Source organism: Canis aureus, chromosome 15, assembly GCF_053574225.1.
Source record: "Canis aureus isolate CA01 chromosome 15, VMU_Caureus_v.1.0, whole genome shotgun sequence".
NCBI classification, from domain to species: Eukaryota; Metazoa; Chordata; class Mammalia; order Carnivora; family Canidae; genus Canis; species Canis aureus.
Genome location: NC_135625.1, coordinates 61980209 through 62002116, shown reverse-complemented (window position 1 = coordinate 62002116; position 21908 = coordinate 61980209). Strand labels below are relative to the sequence as shown.

The following is a 21908-nucleotide window of genomic DNA, read 5'->3' as shown; positions in this document are numbered from 1 at the left end:
CCTCATCCTACATGTATAAATAGGCAGATAAAGAACATGGAGGCTCCGTTTGCATGTATATAATGGATAATTCAGCCATAATTGATGTCTCGACAGATGTGACTAATGAAAAGGCTGTTGTTGATGTACCTGATGTGTAGTGTATGGCTAAAAATAAATCTGTTAGAATCTGTAGAATGAGACACACTCCTAGCAGGGATCTGAAGTTTCATCAAGCTGACATGTTTGATGGTGTGGGAAGATCAACGAATGAGTTGTTCACAATTTTAGCTAGTGGGTGAGTTTTTCGAATGTTGGTCATTAATCTTCTTATAGTTGAAATACAACGATGATTTTTCATGTCATTGGTCATGGTTAAATTCCATGTAGGAATAATGATAACACATTGTATTTATTTTAAGTATTGTTTTTGTAATGAGTTTTGTAGGTTTTGCTACAAAGCCATCTCCTATTTATGGTGGGCTTGTATTATTAGTGGTGGGATTGGTTGTGCAATTGTGTTGAATTTTGGGGGATCTTTTTTAGGGCTGATAGTCTTTTTAATTTATTTGGGAGGTATGCTTGTAGTTTTTGGTTATACGACTGCTATGGCTACTGAACAGTACCCTGAGGTCTGAGTTTCTAATAAGGCCGTATTGGCCGCTTTCATTACTGGCTTACTGTCTGAGTTATTAACTGCTTGCTATATCTTAAAGGATGATGGGGTTGAGGTGGTGTTGAAATTTAATGGGATGGGGGATTGAGTTATTTATGATACCGGGTATTCAGGGTTCTTTAGTGAGGAAGCTATGGGGGGGATTGCGGCGTTATATAGTTATGGGACTTGATTAGTAATTGTCACTGGTTGGTCATTGTTAACTGGTGTATGTAAAGTGGATTTTTGCTCAAGTGTCATTAAGAGTATATCCTGAAAATAGGGGGAATCAGTGAGCAAATCCGCCCATAATAGCAAACACTGCTCCTTTTGAGAGTACTTAGTGGAAGTGGGCTACTACGTAATATGTGTCATGAAGTACAATGTCTAGGGATGAGTTGGCTAGAACACTACCTGTTAACCCACCTACTGTGAATAGGAAGATAAATCCTAGAGCCCATAGTATGGCAGGAGATCATTTGATATTTCCTCCATGAAGTGTTGCTAATCAGCTAAATACTTTAACCCCTGTTGGGATGGCAATAATTATAGTAGCAGATGTAAAATATGCTCGTGTGTCTACATCTATTCCCACAGTAAATATATGATGTGTTCATACAATAAAGCCTAGAAACCCAATGGATATCATTGCTCAGACCATACCCATGTAACCAAGGGGCTCTTTTTTCTCTGAGTAATACATAACGATATGGGAAATTATTCCACATCCAGGTAAAATTAGAATATAAACTTCAGGGTGCCTGAAAAATCAGAATAAGTGTTGGTATAGAATGGGGTCTCCCCCTCCAGCAGGATCGAAAAATGTTGTGTTTAGATTTTGGTCTGTCAGAAGTATTGTAATTCCAGCAGCTAATACAGGCAATGATAATAGCAATAGGACTGCTGTAATTAGTATGGACCATACAAACAAGGGAGTTTGGTATTGGTTTGGTATTGGGACATGGCTGGGGGTTTTATATTAATAATAGTAGTGATAAAATTAATTGCCCCAAGAATGGAGGAGGCCCCTGCTAAATGCAAGGAAAAAATTGTTAGGTCTACTGATGCCCCTGCGTGGGCCAGGTTGCTGGCTAGTGCGGGGTATACAGTTCACCCAGTTCCTGCGCCTGCTTCTACCATAGAAGATGCTAGTTGGAGGAGGAAAGATGGGGGGAGCAACCAGAAACTTATGTTATTTATTCGAGGGAATGCCATGTCTGGGGCGCCAATTATTAGTGGAACTAGTCAGTTTCCGAAGCCCCCAATTATAATAGGTATAACTATAAAGAAAATTATTACGAATGCATGGGCAGATACAGTTACATTGTAGATCTGGTCATCTCCTAATAGGGAACCAGGTTGACCTGGTTCAGCTCGAATTAGAAGACTTAAAGCAGTGCCTACTGTACCGGCTCATGCTCCAAACAGTAAATATAAAGTACCAATGTCTTTGTGGTTAGTGGAAAATAATCATCGGTTAATGAACATAGGTAAAATGGCTGATAAAAGCATTAGAATGTAAATCTAAAGATAGGGGTTTATGTCCTCTTTTTGCCAAGTCATCTGGTGAATTATTCATACTGAATTGCAAATTCAAAGAAGCAGCCTAGACACTGCTGGGGCTTCTCCCGCCTTTTTTTTTTTCTACGCAGCGGGAGAAGGTAGATTGAAGCCAGTTGTTAGGGTATTTAGCTGTTAACTAAAATTTCATGGGGTGGAAGCCCACTAATCTGGTAAGGATTTAGCTTAATTAAAGTATTTGATTTGCATTCAATTGATGTAGGATAGATTCTTGCAGTCCTTAGTGTTGTTTTTCAGGGGTTAAGTAAATAATACTTGCTTAGAGCTTTGAAGGCTCTTTGTCTGATTTAACCTAAACTTCTAGTCCAAGATAGATAGTATAGGTGTTAGTGGGAGTAGTATAGTGGAGATAATGACTAGTGGAGGTAAGAAGATTATCTTTTTTGTACTTTCAAATTGTCATTTTATTTTTAAGTTGTTTGTGGATGGGAATATGGTAAGTGCTGTGCTGTATGTGAGTCGCATGTAGAAGTATAGGTTGAGTAAGGCAGTGATGGCTATTAGTGTTGGGAGAATAATTATGTCATTTTTTGTTAGTTCTTGAATAATTATTCATTTAGGGATAAAGCCAGATAGTGGAGGAAGTCCTCCTAAAGATAGCATTAGGATTAGGATTATGGAGGTGATTAGGGGGAGTTTGTTTCATGTGTGAGACAGGGATAGCATTGTGGTAGATGAGTTAAGTGTGAATAGTATGAATGTTGAGAGAGTCATTAGGATGTAGAGGGCTAGATTTAGAATTATTAGTGTGGGGTTGTAGATAATAATTGTGGCTATTCATCCTATGTGGGCGATGGAAGAGTATGCCATAATTTTTCGTAGTTGGGTTTGGTTTAGTCCGCCTCATCCTCCTACTAATACGGACATAAGGGCTATTAGTATTAAGAGGTCAGTGTTAATGGATGATGAAATTTGATAGAGAATGGACAGGGGTGCAATTTTTTGTCATGTTAACAGGATTATGCCTGATGTGAGTGAGATTCCTTGTGTTACTTCGGGAACTCAGAAGTGGAATGGAGATAGGCCTAGTTTTATTGTTAGAGCAGTGGTTATTATGATGGATGCCGCAGGGTTTGAGATTTTTGAAAGTATTCATTGGCCGGAGTATAGGTTAATAGTGACACCTATTATTAAGAGCATGGAGGTGGTGGCTTGTGTGAGGAAGTACTTTGTGGATGCTTCTATGGCTTGTGGGTTAAATTTTTTTATGAGAATGGGGATAATGGCTAGTATGTTTATTTCAAATCCAATTCAGATTAATAATCAGTGTGAGCTTAGTATGGCAATTATAGTCCCGGTTATAACGGTTGTTAGGCTAGCAATGAGAATGGGTTTTTTTTTTATTAGTACGGGAAGGATATGATCCAACATTTTCGGGGTATGGGCCCGATAGCTTAATTCAGCTGACCTTACTGTAGAATATGGTGTAAGTTTGGTAGCACTAAGATCTTTGAATTCTTAGGATTAGGTTCAAAACCTATTATTCTAGAAATAAGAGGGCTTGAACCTCTATTATTTACTCTATCAAAGTAACTCTTTTGTCAGACATATTTCTTATATTTGGGGTGGAATGCTTGCAGTGATAATAGGCAGGGCGACATGTCATATGCACAGGGCTAGAGTTAAGGGTAGGAAATTTTTTCATAAAAGATGTATTAGTTGATCATAGTGGAATCGAGGGTATGATGCTTGAATTCATAGGAAAGAAATGGTCAGGAGGACTGTTTTGGTAGTGAAATTAATGGAGTAGAGCTCTGGTATGAGTGGGTTGTGGAATGCGCCGAAAAATAGAATTGTTGTAAGAATATTTATTATAATAATATTTGCATATTCTGCTAGGAAGAATAGGGCAAGTGGGCCTGCTGCATACTCGATGTTAAATCCTGAGACTAGTTCAGATTCTCCTTCGGTTAGGTCAAAGGGGGCTCGGTTAGTTTCTGCTAGGGTAGAGATAAATCATATTATGGCTAAGGGTCAGGCGGGGAAGATTAGTCATATATGTTCTTGAGTAATAATAAGCGTGGATAGTGTAAAAGATCCGTTTATTAGTAGTACAGAGAAGAGGATAATTGCTAGTGTGACTTCATATGAGATTGTCTGAGCAACAGCTCGGAGGGCTCCAATTAGAACGTATTTGGAGTTTGAAGCATCAGGATGAGCTGCAAAAGAGCAAACATTTTTGTCTAGAGACCATGCCCCTGAAATGGGTTTTTGTTTTGTCTTGAAATCTGCCCCTACATCTTCTCTTTATTGATTTTAGCCAGTAACCAGAGTCAAGTATCACCTTAGTGCAAGCACTGAAGACTGTCCTTGCTATGGGAAGGAAAAGATTACTCATCAAGATACTGGCAATTTTTTTTTTTAAGAGAGTGAAGTATCTCTTTTTTAAAAAATAATTATGACATAATTAATATACAATGTTCTATTAGTTTCAGGTGTACGGTATAGTGATTCAAAAATTTAATACATTACTCGGTGCTCATCATGATAATGATACTCTTAATCTCCATCACCTGTTTTATCTATCGTCCCATCCACCTCCCCTCTGGTAACCACCACATTGTTCTCTATAGTTAAGAGTCTGGGCTTTTGGTCTGTTTTTATCTTTGTTCATTTATTTTATTTCTTACATTACACATATGAGTGAAATCATATAGTATCTGTCTTTCTCTGACTTATTTCCCTTAGTATTATATACTCTCTAGATCTATCCATGTTGTTGCAAATGGCAAGATTTCATTCTTTTCTATGCTTAATATTCCATATAGTGACATTGCATTGCATACATTGCATACATCTTTTTGAATTAGCATTGTCACATTTGGATAAATACCTAGTAGCAGAATTACCAGATCATATGGTTAATTCTATCTTTAATTTTTTGAGGACCCTCCATACTGTTTCCACAGTGGCTGCACCAGCTTGCATTCCCACCAACAATGCACAAGGATTTCTTTTTCTCCACTTCTTGTCAACACTTGTTTCTTGTGTTGTTTATTTTAGCCATTCTGACAAGTGTGAGGTGATATCTCATTTGATTTGCATTTCCCTGATGATAAATGATACTGAACATCTTTTTATGTATCCGTTGGCCATCTATATGTCTTCCTTGGAGAAATGTCTGTTCATGTCTTCTTTCCATTTTTAAATTGGATTTTTATTTATTTTTGGTGTTCAGTTTTATAAGTTCTTTATATATTTTAGATACAAACCCCTTATCAAATATGTCATTTGCAAATGTCATCTGCCATTCAGAAGATTGCTTTTTCGTTTTGTCAATAGTTTCCTTTGCTGTGCAGAAGTATTTTATTTTGATGTAGAACCGTTTATTTTTATTTTGTTTCTCTTGCCTCAGGAGACATATCTAAAAAAATGTCGCTACAGCTGATGTTGGAGAAATTACTGTCTGTGGTCTCTTCTAGGATTATTATAGTTTCAGGTCTCACATTTAGGTTTTAATCCATTCTGAGTTTATTTTATATATAGTGTAAGAGAGCGGTCCAGTGTCATTCTTTTGCATGTGACCGTCCAGTTTTCCAGACACCATTTGTTGAAAAAACTTTTTTTCCCATTAAATATTCTTGCCTCCTTTATCAAAGAGTAATTGACCATTTAATCATGGGATTTTTTTTTCTGGTCTCTTTAGTCTGTTTTATTGATCTATGTATCTGTTTTTATGCCAATGCCATACTGTTTTGATTACAACTTCATAGTATATCTTGAAATCTGAAATTGTGATACCTCTAGTTTTATTTTTCTTTTTCATGATTGCTTTGGCTACTCAAGGGCTTTTGTGTTTCCATACAAATTTTAGAATTATTTGACCTTGTTCTGTTAAAATGCTGTTGGTATTTCAATAAAGATTGCATTAAATCATAGATTGCTTTGGGTAGTATGGACATTTTAACAATATTGGTTTTCCTAGTCCATGAGCATGGAATACTTTCTATTTGTTTGTGTCATCTTCAATTTCTTTCATCAAGGCTTTATAATTTTCAGAGTATAGGTCTTTTACCTCCTTGGTCAAGTTTATTCCTAGGTATTTTATTATTTTTAGTGCACTCGTAAATGGGATTGTTAATTTCTCTTTTTGTTACTTCATTATTAATATATAAATACAATAGATTTCTGCATATTGATTTTGTATCCTGGGACCTTGTTGAATTCATTTTTCAACATTACTAGTTTTTTGGTGGAGTTTTTAGGGTTTTCTATTTGTGGTGTCATGTCATCTGCCAATAGTGAAAGTTTTTACTTCTTTCTTCCCAATTTGGATGAACTTTGTTTCTTCTCTGATTGCTATGTCTACGAATTCCAGTACTGTGTTGAATAAAAAGCTGTCAGTTTTTCACCATGGAGTGTGATATTAGCTGTGGGCTTTTCATATTATGTTGAAACATGTTTCATCATATTGAAGCATGTTCCCTCTAAACGTTCTTTGTTGAAGAGTTTTTATCATGAACCAACGTTGTAATTTGTCAAATGCTTTTTCTACATCTATTGAAATGATCATATGGTTTTTACCCTTTCATTTGTTGATGTGCTGTATCACATTGGTTGGTTGAACCACCCCTACATTCTGGGAATAAATCCTACTTGATTGTGGTGAATGATTTTTTTTTTAATGTATTGTTGGATTCAATTTGCTAATATTTTGTTGAGGATTTTTGCATCTATGCTCATCAGAGATAATTTGGCTTGTAGTTTTTTCTCTGTCTTTTTGTAGTGTCCTTATCTGGTTTTGGTGTCAGGGTAATGCTCCTCATAGAATGTATTTGGAAGTTTTCCTTCCTCTTTTACTTTTTGGAATAGTTTGAGAGGCATAGGTATTAGCTTTCCTTCAAATATTTGGTAGAATTCACCTGTGAAGCCATCTGGTCCTGGACTTTCGTTTGTTGGGAGTTTTTTTGTTTTTTTGTTTTTTAAGATTTTATTTATTTCAGAGAGAGAGAGAGAGAGAAACACAATGGGGAGGGGCAGAGAGAGAAAGAGAGAGAGTGAGGGAGAGAGAGTGAGAGAGAAGCAGACTTCCCACTGAGCAGGAAACCCGATGTGGGGCTTGATTCCAGGACTAGAGATCATGACCCAAGCTGAAGGCAGATGCTTAACTGACTGAGCCACCCAGGTGCCCCTGTTGGGAGTTTTTTGATTACAGATTGAATTTCATTGCTGGTAGTTGATCTATTCAAATTTTCTATTTCTTTCTGATTCAGTTTTGGAAAGTTATATGCTTCCAGAAATTTATCCATTTCTTCTAAGTTGTCCAATTTGTTGGAATGTCATTTTTCATAATATTCTGTTACAATCCTCTGTATTTCTGTGGTGTTGGTTTGTTATTTCTATTTCTGATTTTGTTTATTTGAGTTCTCTCTTTCTCTATCTCTCTCTCTCTTTTTTTTTTTTTTTTGATGAGTAAGGCTAAAGGTTTACTAATTATGTTGATCTTTTCTAAGAACCAGCTCCGATTTCATTGACCTGTTTTATTATTCTTTTTAGTTTCTGTTTCACTTATTTCTGCTCTCATTTTTATTATTTCCTTCCTTCTAGTAGTTTTGGGTTTTGTTCATTCTTCTCTCTACCTCCTTTAGGTGTAAGGTTAAGTTGTTTGAGATTTTTCTTGTTTCTTGAGGTAAGCCTATATTGCTAAAAACTTCCCTCTTAGTACAGCTTTTGCTGCATCTCAAAGATTTTAGACTGTTGTGTTTTCATTTTAATTTGTCTCTGTGTATTTTTGTGTTTCCTCTGACTTCTTGTTGACTTGTTCATTGTTTAGTAGCATATTATTTAACCCCCATGTATTTGGGTTCTTTCCAGATGTTTCCTTGTGGTTGGTCTGTCGTTTCATAGTTTTGTGGTCAGAAAAGATGCATGGTATGACCTTGATCTTTTTGAATTTGTTAAGACTTGTTTTGTGATTTATTCTGGAGAATATTCTATGTGTACTTGAAAAGAATGTGCATTCTGCTGCTTTAGGATGGAATGTTTTGAATAAATCTGTTAAATCCATCTGGCCCAATGTCATTCACAGCCACTGTTTCCTTGTTGCTTTTTGTTTGGATGATGTAAGTGAAGTGTTAAAGTCCCCTATTAGTATTGTATTACTATTTATTACTTCCTTTATGTTATTACCTGCTTTATGTATTTGGATATTCCTATGTTGGGTGCATAAATATTTACAACTGTTATATCTTATTGTTGGATTATTCTGCTTATGATTATGGAGTGTTCTTCTTTGACTCTTATTCCAGTATTTCTTTCAAGGTTTATTTTTGTCTGATATAACTGTTGATACTCCAGCTCTCCTTTTACTTCCACTTGCATGCTAAATTCTTTTCCATCTCTTCACTTTCAATATGCATGTGTCTTTAGGTCTGAAATAAGTCTTTTGTAAGTAGCACATAGAAGGGTCTTTCTTGTTTTTTATCAATTGCATCTCCCTATTTCTTTTGATTGGGGTGTTTAGTCCATTTACATTCAAAGTAATTATTGATAGCCATGTATTTATTACCATTTTGTTACTTGTTTTATGGTTGTTTTTGTAGTCCTACTCTGTTCTTTTCTTGTGTCTTCTTTCATCGCTTGCTTGCTTTCTTTAATGGTATACTTAGATTCCTTTCTCTCTATTTTTTGCATATCTATTACAGTTTTTGACTTGTGGTTACCTTAGATTTATATGTAATGTATTATGCACATCACAGTCTATATTAAGTTAATGGCCACTTAAGTTTGAACCCATTCTAGAAGCACTACAATTTCTGGGTTACTCAGTTGGTCATGACTCAGGTCATGATCTCAAGGTCAAGATGAAGCCTGCATCAGGCTCTCTGCTTAGGTGTTTCTCAGTCTCCCTCTGTGCTCTCTGAGGGAGCTCTGTCTCTCTCAAATGGATGGATAGAATCTTTTTAATCCATTTATATAAGAGAGAGAGAGAGAGAGAGAGAGAGTGTGTGTGTACAAGCAAGGTGATGAGCAGGGAACCTGACACAGGACTGGATTCCAGGACCCTGGAATCATGCCTTGAGCCAAAGGCAGACGCTCAATGAACTGAGCCACCCAGGTGCCCCTAAATGGATAGAATCTTAAATAAAACCCACTAAAATTTCACTCCTCACTACCCCCTTCATATTTTAGGTATATGGTATCATACTTTACATCCTTTTTTTGTGATTCCCTTGACTGATTTTTATAGATATACTTAATTTTTTTTCTTTCTATTTTTCTTACTCCTGATGGTCTTTTCTTTTCCACTTAAGAGTCCCCTTTAACATTTCTTATAGGGCTGGTTTAGTGGTCATGAATTCCCTCAGATTTTGTTTCTCTGGGAAACCCTTACCTCTCCTTCTATTCTGAAAGATAGCCTTGCTGGTTAGATTATTCTTGGCTGCAGATTTTTTCCTTTTAGCACTTTGAATATATCATGCCACTTCCTTCTGGCCTGCAAAGTGTCTGCTGAAAACTCAACTGATAGACTTATGGGTTTTCCCTTGTATATAACTGTTTGATTTTCTCTTGCTGCTTTTAAACCTCTCTGTTTATCACTATTTTCTGTCATTTTAATTAGTGTGTGTCTCGGTGTGGACTTAATTAGGTTGATTTTTCTGGAGACTCTTTGTGCCTCCTGGATCTGGATTTTTGTTCCCTTATCCAGATCCAGGAAGTTTTCAGCTATTGTTTCTTCAAATAAATTTTCTACCCCCTTTCTCGTTCTTTTCCTTCCAGGAATCCTATGCTTGATGGTGGTGTTGAGCTCCCTTAATATACTTTCAGGTTTTTTCATTACTCTTTTTTCTTTCTGTTGTTCAGCTTGATTGCTTTCCATTTACTCTGTCCTCCATATTGCTACTTTGTTCTTCTGCTTCCTTTAGTCTATTTATTCCATCTGGTGTATTTTTAATTTTAGTTATTGTGTTTCTTGTTTCTGATTGCTTCTTTTTAATGTCTTCTGTCTCTTTGTTGAGGGTCTAACTGAGGTCTTCCACCCTTTTCTTGAGTCCAGTGAGTATGTTCACGACCATTCTTTTTTTTTTTTTTAGATTTGTTTGTTTATTTATTTATTTGAGAGAGGGTGAGGGGCAGAAGAAAGGAGTCTTAAGAAGACTCCATGCTTAGTGTGGAGCCCAACGACGGGCTCAGTCTCATGACCCTGAGATCACAACCTGAACAGAAACCAAGAGTCAGATGCTTAACTGACTATGCCACCAACGCACTCCTATGACCATTACTTTAAATTCTCTATCAGGCATATTACTTATATCCATTTTGTTGTGCTCTCTTGCTGTGATTTTGTCCTATATTTTCATTTGGGACATACTCCTCTGTCTCATCTTGTCTAACTCTGTGTGTGTGTTTATATGTATTAATAAAGTCAGCTATGTCTTCTGCTCTGGAAAGTAGTGGCTTTATGAAGAAGAGGTCCTGTAGTGCCCCATGGTGCAATGTCCCCTATTCACCAGAAACTGGTACTTCAGGTTGTCTCCTCTGTGTACTGTTGTGCATAAACCACCTTTGCCTTTAGTCCAGTTGTCTGCAATGGCTTTCTTTGCCTGTTTGGGTAGTTTGGTCCCTTTGTTGTTAGTGGGCCAGTCTGGGGCTGCCTGGGGCTTGAGTTGTGTTAAATCAGGTGTTTTCCAGAGCTTCAGTAGCACCAAAGTGCAGGTCACTCTCCCTGTTTTGTCCCCTGTTAAGCTTTTGTTGGTTGCCAGGGCCTGCAGTTAGACCAAATGTTTGCTTCCAGCCCACTGTTGGGGCTATAGTTGAACTGGTATGTGGCCCCTCTACCCAAGGCAAGAATCATTTTGGGGTGTTGCTGACCCCTATCAGGGCTGCTTTCTCACTGCCATGCTTGTGATGCTGCTTTGGGTGGACTCCTGCCTAGGCTGGGCTTGGAGGGGGCAGATCCACAGAAGACTACAGGGGTGGGATCCACTATTAGCAAGGTAGTGGAGAGTATTGGCACTGTGCCGGTTTCCACAGGTATCCATGTGTCTAGGCTGAAGGAAAATGGTGCTTGGCAGCTTCCCCCCACCCCTTGGAGAACTTTCCCAAAGATTCCTGCCCTCTCGCCCCCCATGGTGTTGACAGTATTTATCAACAGGAATGAGGAGATCATGTCTGGGAATCGATTTTGACTGTCTTTTATCATAAAAGACAAAATATAATATTACTCAAAAAGCATTTATTGAGACTGAGCCTGTGTTATCTATTGCTGAGTAATGAATTATAATATATATAGTGGCTTTTGAAAACATACACATTTATGATTTCATAGTTTCTGTAGTTAAAAGTTCTAGACACAGCACAGCTCTTCTCCAGGATGTTTCATAGGCTGCAATCAAGGTGTTAGCCAGGGTTAAGTTTTCATCTGAAGGCTCAATTATGGAAGAATCTGTTTCCAAGCATATGTGATTGTTGGCAAGATTCACCTCCTTGTGAATTGTTGGATTGAGGGCCTCAGTTCCTTGCAGGTTGTTGGCCAGAGGCCATCCTCAGTTGCTTGCCATGTAGACCTTTCCAGAATGGCACCTTGTTTCATCAAAGCCAGCATTGGAAAGAGTCTATTAATAAGGTTCAAATCACTATCTTACATAACCTAAGTAGATAAGTAACATCTCATCACCTTTGTTATGTTCCACTGGTTAGGAGGAAGTCATTGCTCTTGCATGCTTTCAAGGGAAGGGAATTATGCAAAGGCATGAATGTCACAGGGTAAGGATCATTGGGATTTTGGAAGGTGCTTACAGAGAGGCACTCTCCTGTGACTCAGTATTTAAGTTTAAATTTGATTTAACTAATTTGAGTTCCCGGCAAAGAATACCTGGAATCATTTTGAAATTCTGCTGGGGTGGTCCCTCAAAGTTTGAAATGTGGTGACCTAAAGAAAATGATGTGGATATGCTCAAACTGTCTGGTCAGAGTACTTAGGAAGGTTTCAAAAGATTTAGGGGGGAGAGGTGCCAGACTGGATATATTATACAAGGTCAGAGAATCAATTAGATGACTTTGCTACTTGAGTTATCCCAGAAGACATACGCTTTGGAGATACAGTAAGGATTAATTTACCATGCAGTTGAGAGTCCATTTCTGGGTTCCTTGTTCTGTTCCACTGATCCATGTGTCTGTTTTTTGTGCCAGTACCATGCTGACTTGATTGTTACAGCTTTGTAATACATCTTGATGTCCAGAATTGTAATGCCTCCAGCTTTGGATAATTAAATTAAATTTAAATAAAAAAATTAAAAACAGTAAAGAATGTGCTAGTGGAGGGGGTGGAACACTGTAATTGTCAAGTTCATTGATGACTGTCCTCTTTAGTTTGAGGTGGAATAGAAACTGCTGCTATAGATCTAGGTTCCCTTGTGTCAGTGGGGTTTATAAGATTCTGGACTAGCAGAGGCCTGGAATTAGCACTTCAGTATTGGAGACAAGGGTGTCATAATTAAAGTAACTGGCAGCAAGGTTAAAATTATAATGGGAACTTTGGCCATCAGGTATTATTTGGTGATGGCGAATAGATCATGGTGTTCTTAGGAGAAGAATGAAAGACAGTGGAGGATTGCTTAACTTAAAAGTTCAAGACTGAGTAAGTGGAAGGCTGATGTTGGCTAACATAATGGCAAATCATAGTCCTTCATCTAGTATCCAGATCAGAGTTGGCTCTCAGAGCCTATTGATTCAAAGAGAGACTGGGTCCCCTTGAGGAAGTAAGCTGCAACATCACAGCATGTGTTTGTAAAATATATTACCTCAGTCAGTTTCACTGCATCTGTATCTTTGGGGTAAATCCCCAGCAGTGCAATTGCTGGGTCGTAGGGCAGATCTATTTTTAACTCTTTGAGGAACCTCCACACAGTTTTCCAGAGTGGCTGCACCAGTTCACATTCCCACCAACAGTGCAGGAGGGTTCCCCTTTCTCCACATCCTCTCCAACATTTGTGGTTTCCTGCCTTGTTAATGTTCCCCATTCTCACTGGTGTGAGGTGGGATCTCATTGTGGTTTTGATCTGTATTTCCCTGATGGCCAGGGATGCGGAGCATTTTCTCATGTGCTTGTTGGCCATAGACATGGAATCTCATCTAGTATCTCTTTATTTTAAGGGAATCTTTCTTTTAAATGAAATGGTTGCCACAATGGGTATGTGATCAAGGAATCTACCAGTTTGCCCTTAATGGCATCATCAGGAAACTGCTGGCTGCCTACAGCATGCTGGATAAAACTCATAAATGAGCAGCAAAGGAGATAGCTTGGAGATCACACTGTTTAGGGTTATAGGGATGTCCTTCAAGATGAGGAATATATTTTAGAACATTGGCTATTCAGTGGTGCTTTGTTTTCCATAGCTAGAACATACTGGCCTATGAGCCCAGGGTCTCTTACTGTAGCTTCTAGTTGTGCAGGTGCTGGGTCATATGGTAGGTGTAGAATTGATTTGGTTAAGTAATATCAGATGGTTTTCTCCAAAAGGCCATCAGCAGTGCTTAATTGCTCCCAGAGCCCCTCATTTTCCACTAACACCTGGCATTACCTAGCTTTCTGAGTTTTCCCCTGTAGTAGGGAAACACAGGTCATGGGTATAGGGAAAAGGCATCATATTTAGGAACCCAGAGAATTTCAGATTCCATGAGTCTTCTTTATTTCTTCATTTCTCACTCTGCATACCAGTGGGCAATGAGAAACTCTCCTCAGTAACAGTTCTTTGAGAGAACAAAGTTCTAGAAATTCTGGGGGCTCTGAGGCTCCTTTGGGGTAGATTTGGAAGAGAAGACACAACTGAACACAGAGAAGTTTGTGAGAAGTTTATTTCACAGACCACAACAGATACTCCAGCCAAGTTTTCTTTGTGGAACCACCCTGGGGGGTAGTTAGACAAGAGCTTCCAACAAGATCAAGATACTGTTATGTTCTTCACCATATAAAAATATTTTGGTCCATTGGGCACCACTGCTTTGAAAGGGCAGATATCTTCTTTATCAATAATGTGGGTCAATGCTATTATTGACATCGTTTCTGAAAGAGAAAGGACAAAGATGTTCTCTGATAACAGTCTAACCCCATTTCTTGGCTTTTCTCCTAGCTTCAGGCACCTCCCCACTAGGGCGCAGTTTCCCCAAATCATTTGCAAATGTATCTCCCTTATTAGCTTTTCTCACACAACCTCTCACCTTTCACGCCTGGGCATAGTCCCCATCTACTCTCCCCTCTTCCCTCCTTTGTCTCTACCCTTCTGCCCCAACACTCTGCTCCACATCTGGAGTCACATCTTTCTTTATGTTTTCCCCCACCCTAGCAGATCGTTCTTCCCTTGAATGACCCCTGTACTTACTATTGACTCCGAAGTCCCAGTAGAAAGTTCTTGGATTACTGTCACAGAGACAGGCAGTGTAAACATAGTTAAAAGGCCCTTCCATTGGATTGCGACTTAGGAGGGAACATTGAATCTGAGGAGGAGGAGGTGGGAAGAGAGGACCTTGTGTTAGTCTGGGGAGTTGTAAAGGGAGAGAAAGATAAGGGAATCTGAAGAAAGAGGAGGAGGAGGAGGAGGAGGACAACATCCTTCGTGCACAAAGAACAGGTACAGATATAGACCAGAGGCACCGTGGAGTCCAATTTTGTAGTATCATTTTGGGAACTAAAGTCTATGTGAGAAGATTTCCTGTCAACATGTCTTCAAATTCCTGCTATAGCGCTACCACGGGGCTTGGCTCTGATGGGAAGAGTTAGTGAATTGACAAGACAAGGAGACCACATTCTGGGGCAGCCTTCATCTGGGGAGCAGATTTACTTTGGTTCCCTGGCTAGGGCTTTCAGGAACCTGTCTGTGACCACAGCTTGGCTTTTGCGTAGGGAGGCCAAAACCAGGACTTGTTGCCAGAATCGTGCTTTGATGACTGAAGTGACAGCTCTCAGTCTCTCTTTCCTCAGCTGTGAGAGGGAAACAGTTACCTACCAAACTGTTGGTTAGATTAACAAGCAAAATCTCGAAGGTAAATTTTCTTTTTCCTTTTTTAATTTGAGAGGGCTTTACAATTTGAGATATGTAAGCTTCAGCAGCATCAGGAAGCTTTTGTCTGATTAGTGTCCAGCAAGGGGGTGTTATCCTGGGGTGTATAGACCCTCAGGGGTCTGTAGATAGAATTCACTGAGTCTGTGAACTCGGATGGAAAGAAATTGTATCTTTATTAACCCGTCACTAAAATTAAGTGTTCTGTTACGTCATCAACAATCCTCAGTGGCATTAGCCGTAAGCGTGATTTTATCATGGAGAGAAACGTAGATATGTTTGCATCACTTATAGGTTTATATAACTCAGAATATTGCCTGTTCTGATCACTACCTTGAACCCAGGGACATTATCATGAGGTTGCATGGTCATGGCCAGGGCCGTCTGCCCATCTCCTGAGGCTTGCCCAGCTAACTGGCAACCGTGCACCGAATAGCCTGTCAGCTACAAACGGTGTATTCAAGCATTCTCACCGTTAGAATTTTACTTTGGAGATCCTGGCGTTTCTTTCAAGAAACCTACCGTTGCCTGGTTTCCCTTTTTATTGGCATTTACAACAGTTTATTCCAATGGATTAGAATTTTCAGCACTTAAATACTCAAAACAAAAAAATCCAAATCCGTTGGAATCCACTTGTCAAAACCCAGTACACAGTAGAAGCTACTTATTCAAGGTGAGCAACAAGAGCAACAAGAGCCATTACATAGACAATCTTTATAAAATAAAATTTAACTTGTTTACATTTTAAATATATTGCCTTTTTAGCTAATGTACTGATAAAGAATGTAAATAGTACCAGCTTAAAAGTTATTTGTTTGTTTGTTTGTTTGTTTGTTTATTTATTTATTTATTTATTAAGCTCCAACACAGGGCTTGAACTCAGGACCCTGATATCAAGACTTTAGGTGAGATCAAGAGTTAGACACTTAGTGAAATGAACAACCAAGACACCCCTCAAAAGTTTGTTTTTAATAATCCGATCACTGTGTTTCATGATGGTAGTTTCCCTGTATAATCCAATGCATTTCAGGCACACATTTAAAAGCAATTTTCTGATATGTTCCCTAGACTTCACGAGACCAGCAAAATGCTCTACACCACAAATGTTTAAGTACTGTGGTTTGCCGTAAATTCTCTTCAACCTTAAAAAATTATACAATGTGGGCAGCCCGGATGGCTCAGCAGTTTAGCGCCGCTTTCTGCCCAGGGCATGATCCTGGAGACCCAGGATCGAGTCCCATGTCAGGCTCCCTGCGTGAAGCCTGCTTCTCCCTCTGCCTGTGTCTCGGCCTCTCTCTCTCTCTCTCTGTGCCTCTCATTAATGAATAAATAAAAAATCTTAAAAAAAAGATTATACAATCTTTATAATCCAATACACGATTGAGAGTATAATCTATTTTAAATTTGTGATCCTAATACCTCACTTGATCAAAACTTTGCTTGTAAAAACACAATTGTTTAAAAAATGAGGGTTCGGTACTAGAATCTTCACACATAGAAGACTTATGTTTTCTTAGCATTTAAAAATATGAAGATGTTTTTATAGACAGATTTTTTTTATATTGGAAGCTACAAATAAATATTGATTAATCACAAGCACACCTGGATGGCTCACTTAGTTAAGTGGCTGCCTTTGGCTCAGGTCATAAGAGCTCCACTGGCTGCCTGCTCAGCCAGGAGTCTGTTTCTCCCTGCCACCCTCCTCCTTTCACTTGCTCTCTTTCTTTCAGATAAATAGGTAAAATCTTTTTTAAAAAAGTCTAAAAAATTGGTTGACCAGACTAACAAAATTTCCCATAAATTCTAATTTGCGATATCATTTATTTTATGAGATTCCTTGTACCTGGGTAAGTTTTTAAAGATTGCCTTTTTATTGTAATTAGCATTGTTCTTAAAATATAGTCCTATTAGCCACAGCAGCACAGAATTATTTTATGTGGGATGTTGTTGATTAAACACATTTTTTTTTTTATACTCATCACTTTCTCAGAGGTAGAAACAGACTTTTATTATCATCACCAGAAACTACCATGATCACAGGACTTTTATGCACACATTCTCATTCCTTTTGTCACCTGTGGTTATGATAAATAAACAGAATTGAAAGATTATGATGTGGCTCCCTTCCACCTCCAATCAACATACAAGGTGCAAATTCTTGAGGTGTAAACAGACAAATCTGACAAAGCAGCTATGCTGTTCTTTACTCAGTGACCAGAGTCTTTCTCTTACAGGTATGGGGCCATGTCTAGGACATATTCTAATGAATAGCAATCCTCATGCTCCTAATTTTGTTTTTGATTTAATCATCATACTTAAATCCAATTTGAGTTAGGAAACTCCTGTAGGGAAACACTCGTGCTGCCTGAGAGAGTGCTATTCTAGAAAGAGGCAAGGGGAGACATCTGGGTCTTGGCCCTAGAACAGTGCCAGCTAACAAGGGGCAAATTGTGTGTGTGTGTGTGTGTGTGTGTGTGTGTGTGTGTGTGACAACACATGAGAAGGCTGCTGGCAGTGAGGAGAAGGACACACTCTTCCCTGGGGAAGAGTCTCCATGGACTAAACCGGCACAGGTCCCTTCTCCTCATGGCCCAGACAGCCAGACAGGAGCGATAGTGCACAGGCGAGTCTCAACACACATTTCCATTTGAGAACCTCTGATCTAGTAAAAGGATTGGACCTCCCTCCCACAACTGCTGAATTAGAGAAAGTGGTGAGGAGAGTGTGGGCTCCTTGTTGAGAGGAGGCTGGAACAAGGATGAACCTGTGATGATAGAGCAGAAGAGCAAAGAGAGGGGTGATAAACACAGCCTCTGCTCAGAGCTTACTCTAGAGGAGGCAGTCGTATCCCATGTGTTCTCGGCACCATACCTCTTCTGCCCACCTGCCTCAAACCACTGGATGAGGGTGCAGGTTTTTTTGTCAGAACCTCCTATCCCACCCTTCATCTCGAACAATCATGCCCAGGACTTGGAGGAATTCTTACCTCTCCTCCCCCAGCCCTTATGCCTTTTCCTCTCTTCTCCCTCTTAGCTGGACTTTTCTCACTACTCATTCCTTCTTTCCTTCTCATCCTTCCTATACCTCTCTGGACCAGGCTCTCGTCTGTAAAACAAGAATAGTAATCTGCCCCAAGATCTGATGATTGTTCTGAGGCTCGAGTAGCATAACATGTGTGAGAATTGGGAGCATAAGGATTGTTATTCATCCTATTATTAAGTATAATATGCAACATTAAACTGAGAGATTAGTCTAATTGTATTCATAACTAAGGAGTCAGATTTTTCTTGAGTTCACTTCCCCAGGCCTCTACTTACCACCATACATTCTCTCAATTCTGTTTGAACTATAACTGTCACAGAGATTTCTTCATTTGGTGCTGCTTTTCTGGGCATCTGCACTTCCATTGATAACACTTTTCGGCTGGTTATGGGAAGAAAGAAGCAGGACAGAGATCAAAGGTCTGCCCACAAGAGATCGGGGCACAATGAGCAGAGCAGAGGGAACAGGGAAGGTGCAAGGGGAAGGGAATGATGAGATCTGAATCATTTGCTGAGCATCATAACCCCTGGGAATCTTTGGTTCTTGTTTGGTTCGATTATTTTCTACAGACTTTGTTTTGTTTAATCAACTTTGATGCTTTATTTATTTATTTATATTTAAATTCAATTTGCCAACATATAACACCCAGTGCTCATCTCATATGCCCTCTTTAGTGCCCATTGAGCATCGTCATTTTTTCCAAACAAAATCCTGCAGGTTCTATTGATTGTCCACTAAGTGGGAGGGTTCAAGTCATCATTAGTACAATATTCCGTAACAACAGAATCCTATTAAACTATAAACATCTTAATGCACTGGAGGAATTTTGAGTCATCCTTGAGCTCTTCCTTCTTTGGTTCCTGGTGGGGCCTAAGAATTTGTATTCCTGTATGTCTGCAGTGAATTTGGACACATGACCGTATTTGGGAGCTTTAGATGCCACCCTACTTTCAAGGCACATAACACAATCTGATGGGAAAAGGAAATGGAGGCAGAGAGAAGTCAAAGATTCTTCTGTCATGGAGAACTGGTTTCAGGACCAGGAAAGTTACTTTCTGTCTCCCGGAAACTCCTGGCTGAGCTCCTTTGGTGTTGGGTGGGACAAGAGGGAATTCAGGTTTTTGGCTGCAATGCCTTATGGTCTCATTTTCCTAGAATAAAACATCTCTGATTTTGGAGATACTTCATTGCTTGTGCCAGTTACTCTGGTGCTCAGTGCACAGGAAAGGCGTGTGAAAATTCCTGTCATTTGTAAATGAATTTAGGATTCATAAGATGATCCACTTAGCTAGAATGAGTGATTGGATCAGCTTGCCCAGAAATGAGAAGCTTCCCGAAATGAGGGCCTTTCAGTGCTAACACCAAGAAATTCCTGGGCAAACAGGGATGGCTGATCACCCTAATTAGCACAGCTTATTTCGACAACTGCTGCCCCCTCAGGGCTACACGGGGTGACATTTATCTCTGAACCTGTCCCTACTCAAGGTTTTTTAGGACGCTGCCTGCACTACACCGACTTGTCAAAAACTCTGAATGGTTTACTCCAGGACAGGGTATCTAGTTGTGTCACAGAGGGTACCATCAGAATCACAATCCAAAAACCCAGCATTTAAGACCATACTTCTATAGAGAAAACCCTCTAGAATTTCTAAGTGTCCTTGCTTCCCCCAGACCCTGGCTCCATTTCCGACTTCATTTTGCCTAGTTTTCCTGCTTGCTTCAAATATGTACCTTCAATGATTTGGCTTCTGAAATTGTGCTCCTGGGTCCTAGTGTGGGTAGTGGGGTGAGTGTGTACTTGCTTTTGTCTCTGGGCTTCAGAATAGGACAGAATGTCTAAGCTGCTGGGCTAGCTCAACCTTGGACTATGGTATCAAGGCTCAGTGATCAGGGCCTCTGATCCTTTAGTGAGTCCTGCCAAAACTGCTCAAAGCTATCATTGGAACTCATAGACCTGCTAAACCTTCTGTTCTAGGAGGCAAGGTATGAGAATGTAAAGTTCACTGAGCATAAATCTAATAAAGGTAAAGACTATGGACAGGATGTGGACCAGAGCCATAGAGCAAGACTGATTGTTAACTACAGGCTTTATACACGCTGGGAGCCATGTTTCCCTGGACAACCTAAAAGCACCAAGTGAATATAGGAGGGAAGTTACTAGAGCTTCCTAAGAGGAGAGAAGTGGGACTTGACATGGGATTTATGAGATTCCCTAAGACTAAGTTTCAGGGACATCAGGAAGGGATAAACAGATTTCCAGGCTAGGTTAGGAGCCCTCCCTGAAGGGATTTTTGTGAGGGAGAGAAAGGCTTGGCTCACGTGTCTTCCTCAGCTTTGTTGGTCCTGAACTGCAGACAGAAAGCCAGGAGCAGAATGGCAGGGCCGGCTCTGAACAGGAGCTGGAGAAGGTGCATGTTGGAGAAGACAGGATGTGATGTCCTAGAGAAGTACTGGCCCCGGTGCCCAGCATACTCCTTATATGCAGATCGAGGAAGTGGGAGAGTTGCCAAGAGGATCCATGTGGTCAGTTACCCAATTATCCTTCCCACCCATGCCCTTTCCTTGTTGAGCTAAAGTTTGTTTTTCTATGGAAAAAGTCAACATTCAGCTATTGTTACAGATTGGGAGAGGAGTTAGATTATCCCTCCTTCCTATTTACTTAGTATACTTAGCATGTATGTGGACATTGCTGCTATAAATATTGGGGTCCAGGTGTTCCGGCGTTTCACTGCATCTGTATCTTTGGGGTAAATCCCCAGCAGTGCAATTGCTGGGTCGTAGGGCAGATCTATTTTTAACTCTCTGCAGAAACTCCACACACTTTTCCAGAGTGGCTGCACCAGTTCACATTCCCACCAACAGTGTAAGAGGGTTCCCCTTGCTCCACATCCTCTCCAACATTTGTTGTTTCCTGCCTTGTGAATTATCCCCATTCTCACTGGTGTGAGGTGGTATCTCATTGTGGTGTTGATTTTTATTTCCCTGATGGCCAGGGATGCAGAGCATTTTCTCATGTGCATGTTGGCCATGTCTACGTCTTCCTCTGTGACATCTCTGTTCATGTCTTTTGCCCATTTCATGATTGGATGGTTTGTTTCTTTGCTGTTGAGTTTAATAAGTTCTTTATAGATCTTGGATACTAGCCCTTTATCTGATACATCATTTGCAAATATCTTCTCCCATTCTGTAGGTTGTCTTTTAGTTTTGTTGACTGTTGCTTTTGCTGTGCAGAATCTTTTATCTTGATCAAGTCCCAGTAATTCATATTTGCTTTAGTTTCCCTTGCCTTCATGGATGTATCTTGCAAGAAGTTGCTGTGGCCAAGTTCAAGAAGGGTGTTACCTGTGTTCTTCTTTAGGATTTTGATGGAATCTTGTCTCACGTTTAGATCTTTCATCCATTTTGAGTTTATCTTGGTGTTTGGTGTAAGAGAATGGTCTAATTTCATTCTTCTGCATGTGGCTGTCCAACATTCCCAGCACCATTTATCGAAGAGACTGTCTTTTTTTCCAGTGGATGGTCTTTCCTGCTTTGTCGAGTATTAGTTGACCCTTGAGTTGAGGGTCTACTTCTGGATTCTCTATTCTGTTCCATTGATCCATGTTTCTGTTTTCTTGCCAGTACCACACTGTCTTGATGACCAAAGCTTTGTA

The 21908-nt window shown here is 39.6% G+C and overlaps 2 protein-coding genes across 16 annotated transcripts in view; one reads left to right on the top strand and one right to left on the bottom strand.

Moving 5' to 3' along the window:
* The window catches only part of LOC144285016 (uncharacterized), a 293890-nt gene that overhangs the window by 80417 nt on the left and 191565 nt on the right, over positions 1-21908 (top strand). The gene's annotated exons all lie outside the window — the stretch shown is intronic.
* On the bottom strand, positions 13994-20735 carry LOC144285001 (prolactin-inducible protein homolog). Its single transcript, XM_077850213.1, has 4 exons — positions 20575-20735; positions 18531-18636; positions 14536-14650; positions 13994-14219 (listed from the first exon to the last, which is right to left on the bottom strand). Exons 1-4 carry the CDS (start codon positions 20667-20669, stop codon positions 14098-14100), a joined length of 438 nt encoding a protein of 145 aa, XP_077706339.1. The 5' UTR covers positions 20670-20735; the 3' UTR covers positions 13994-14097.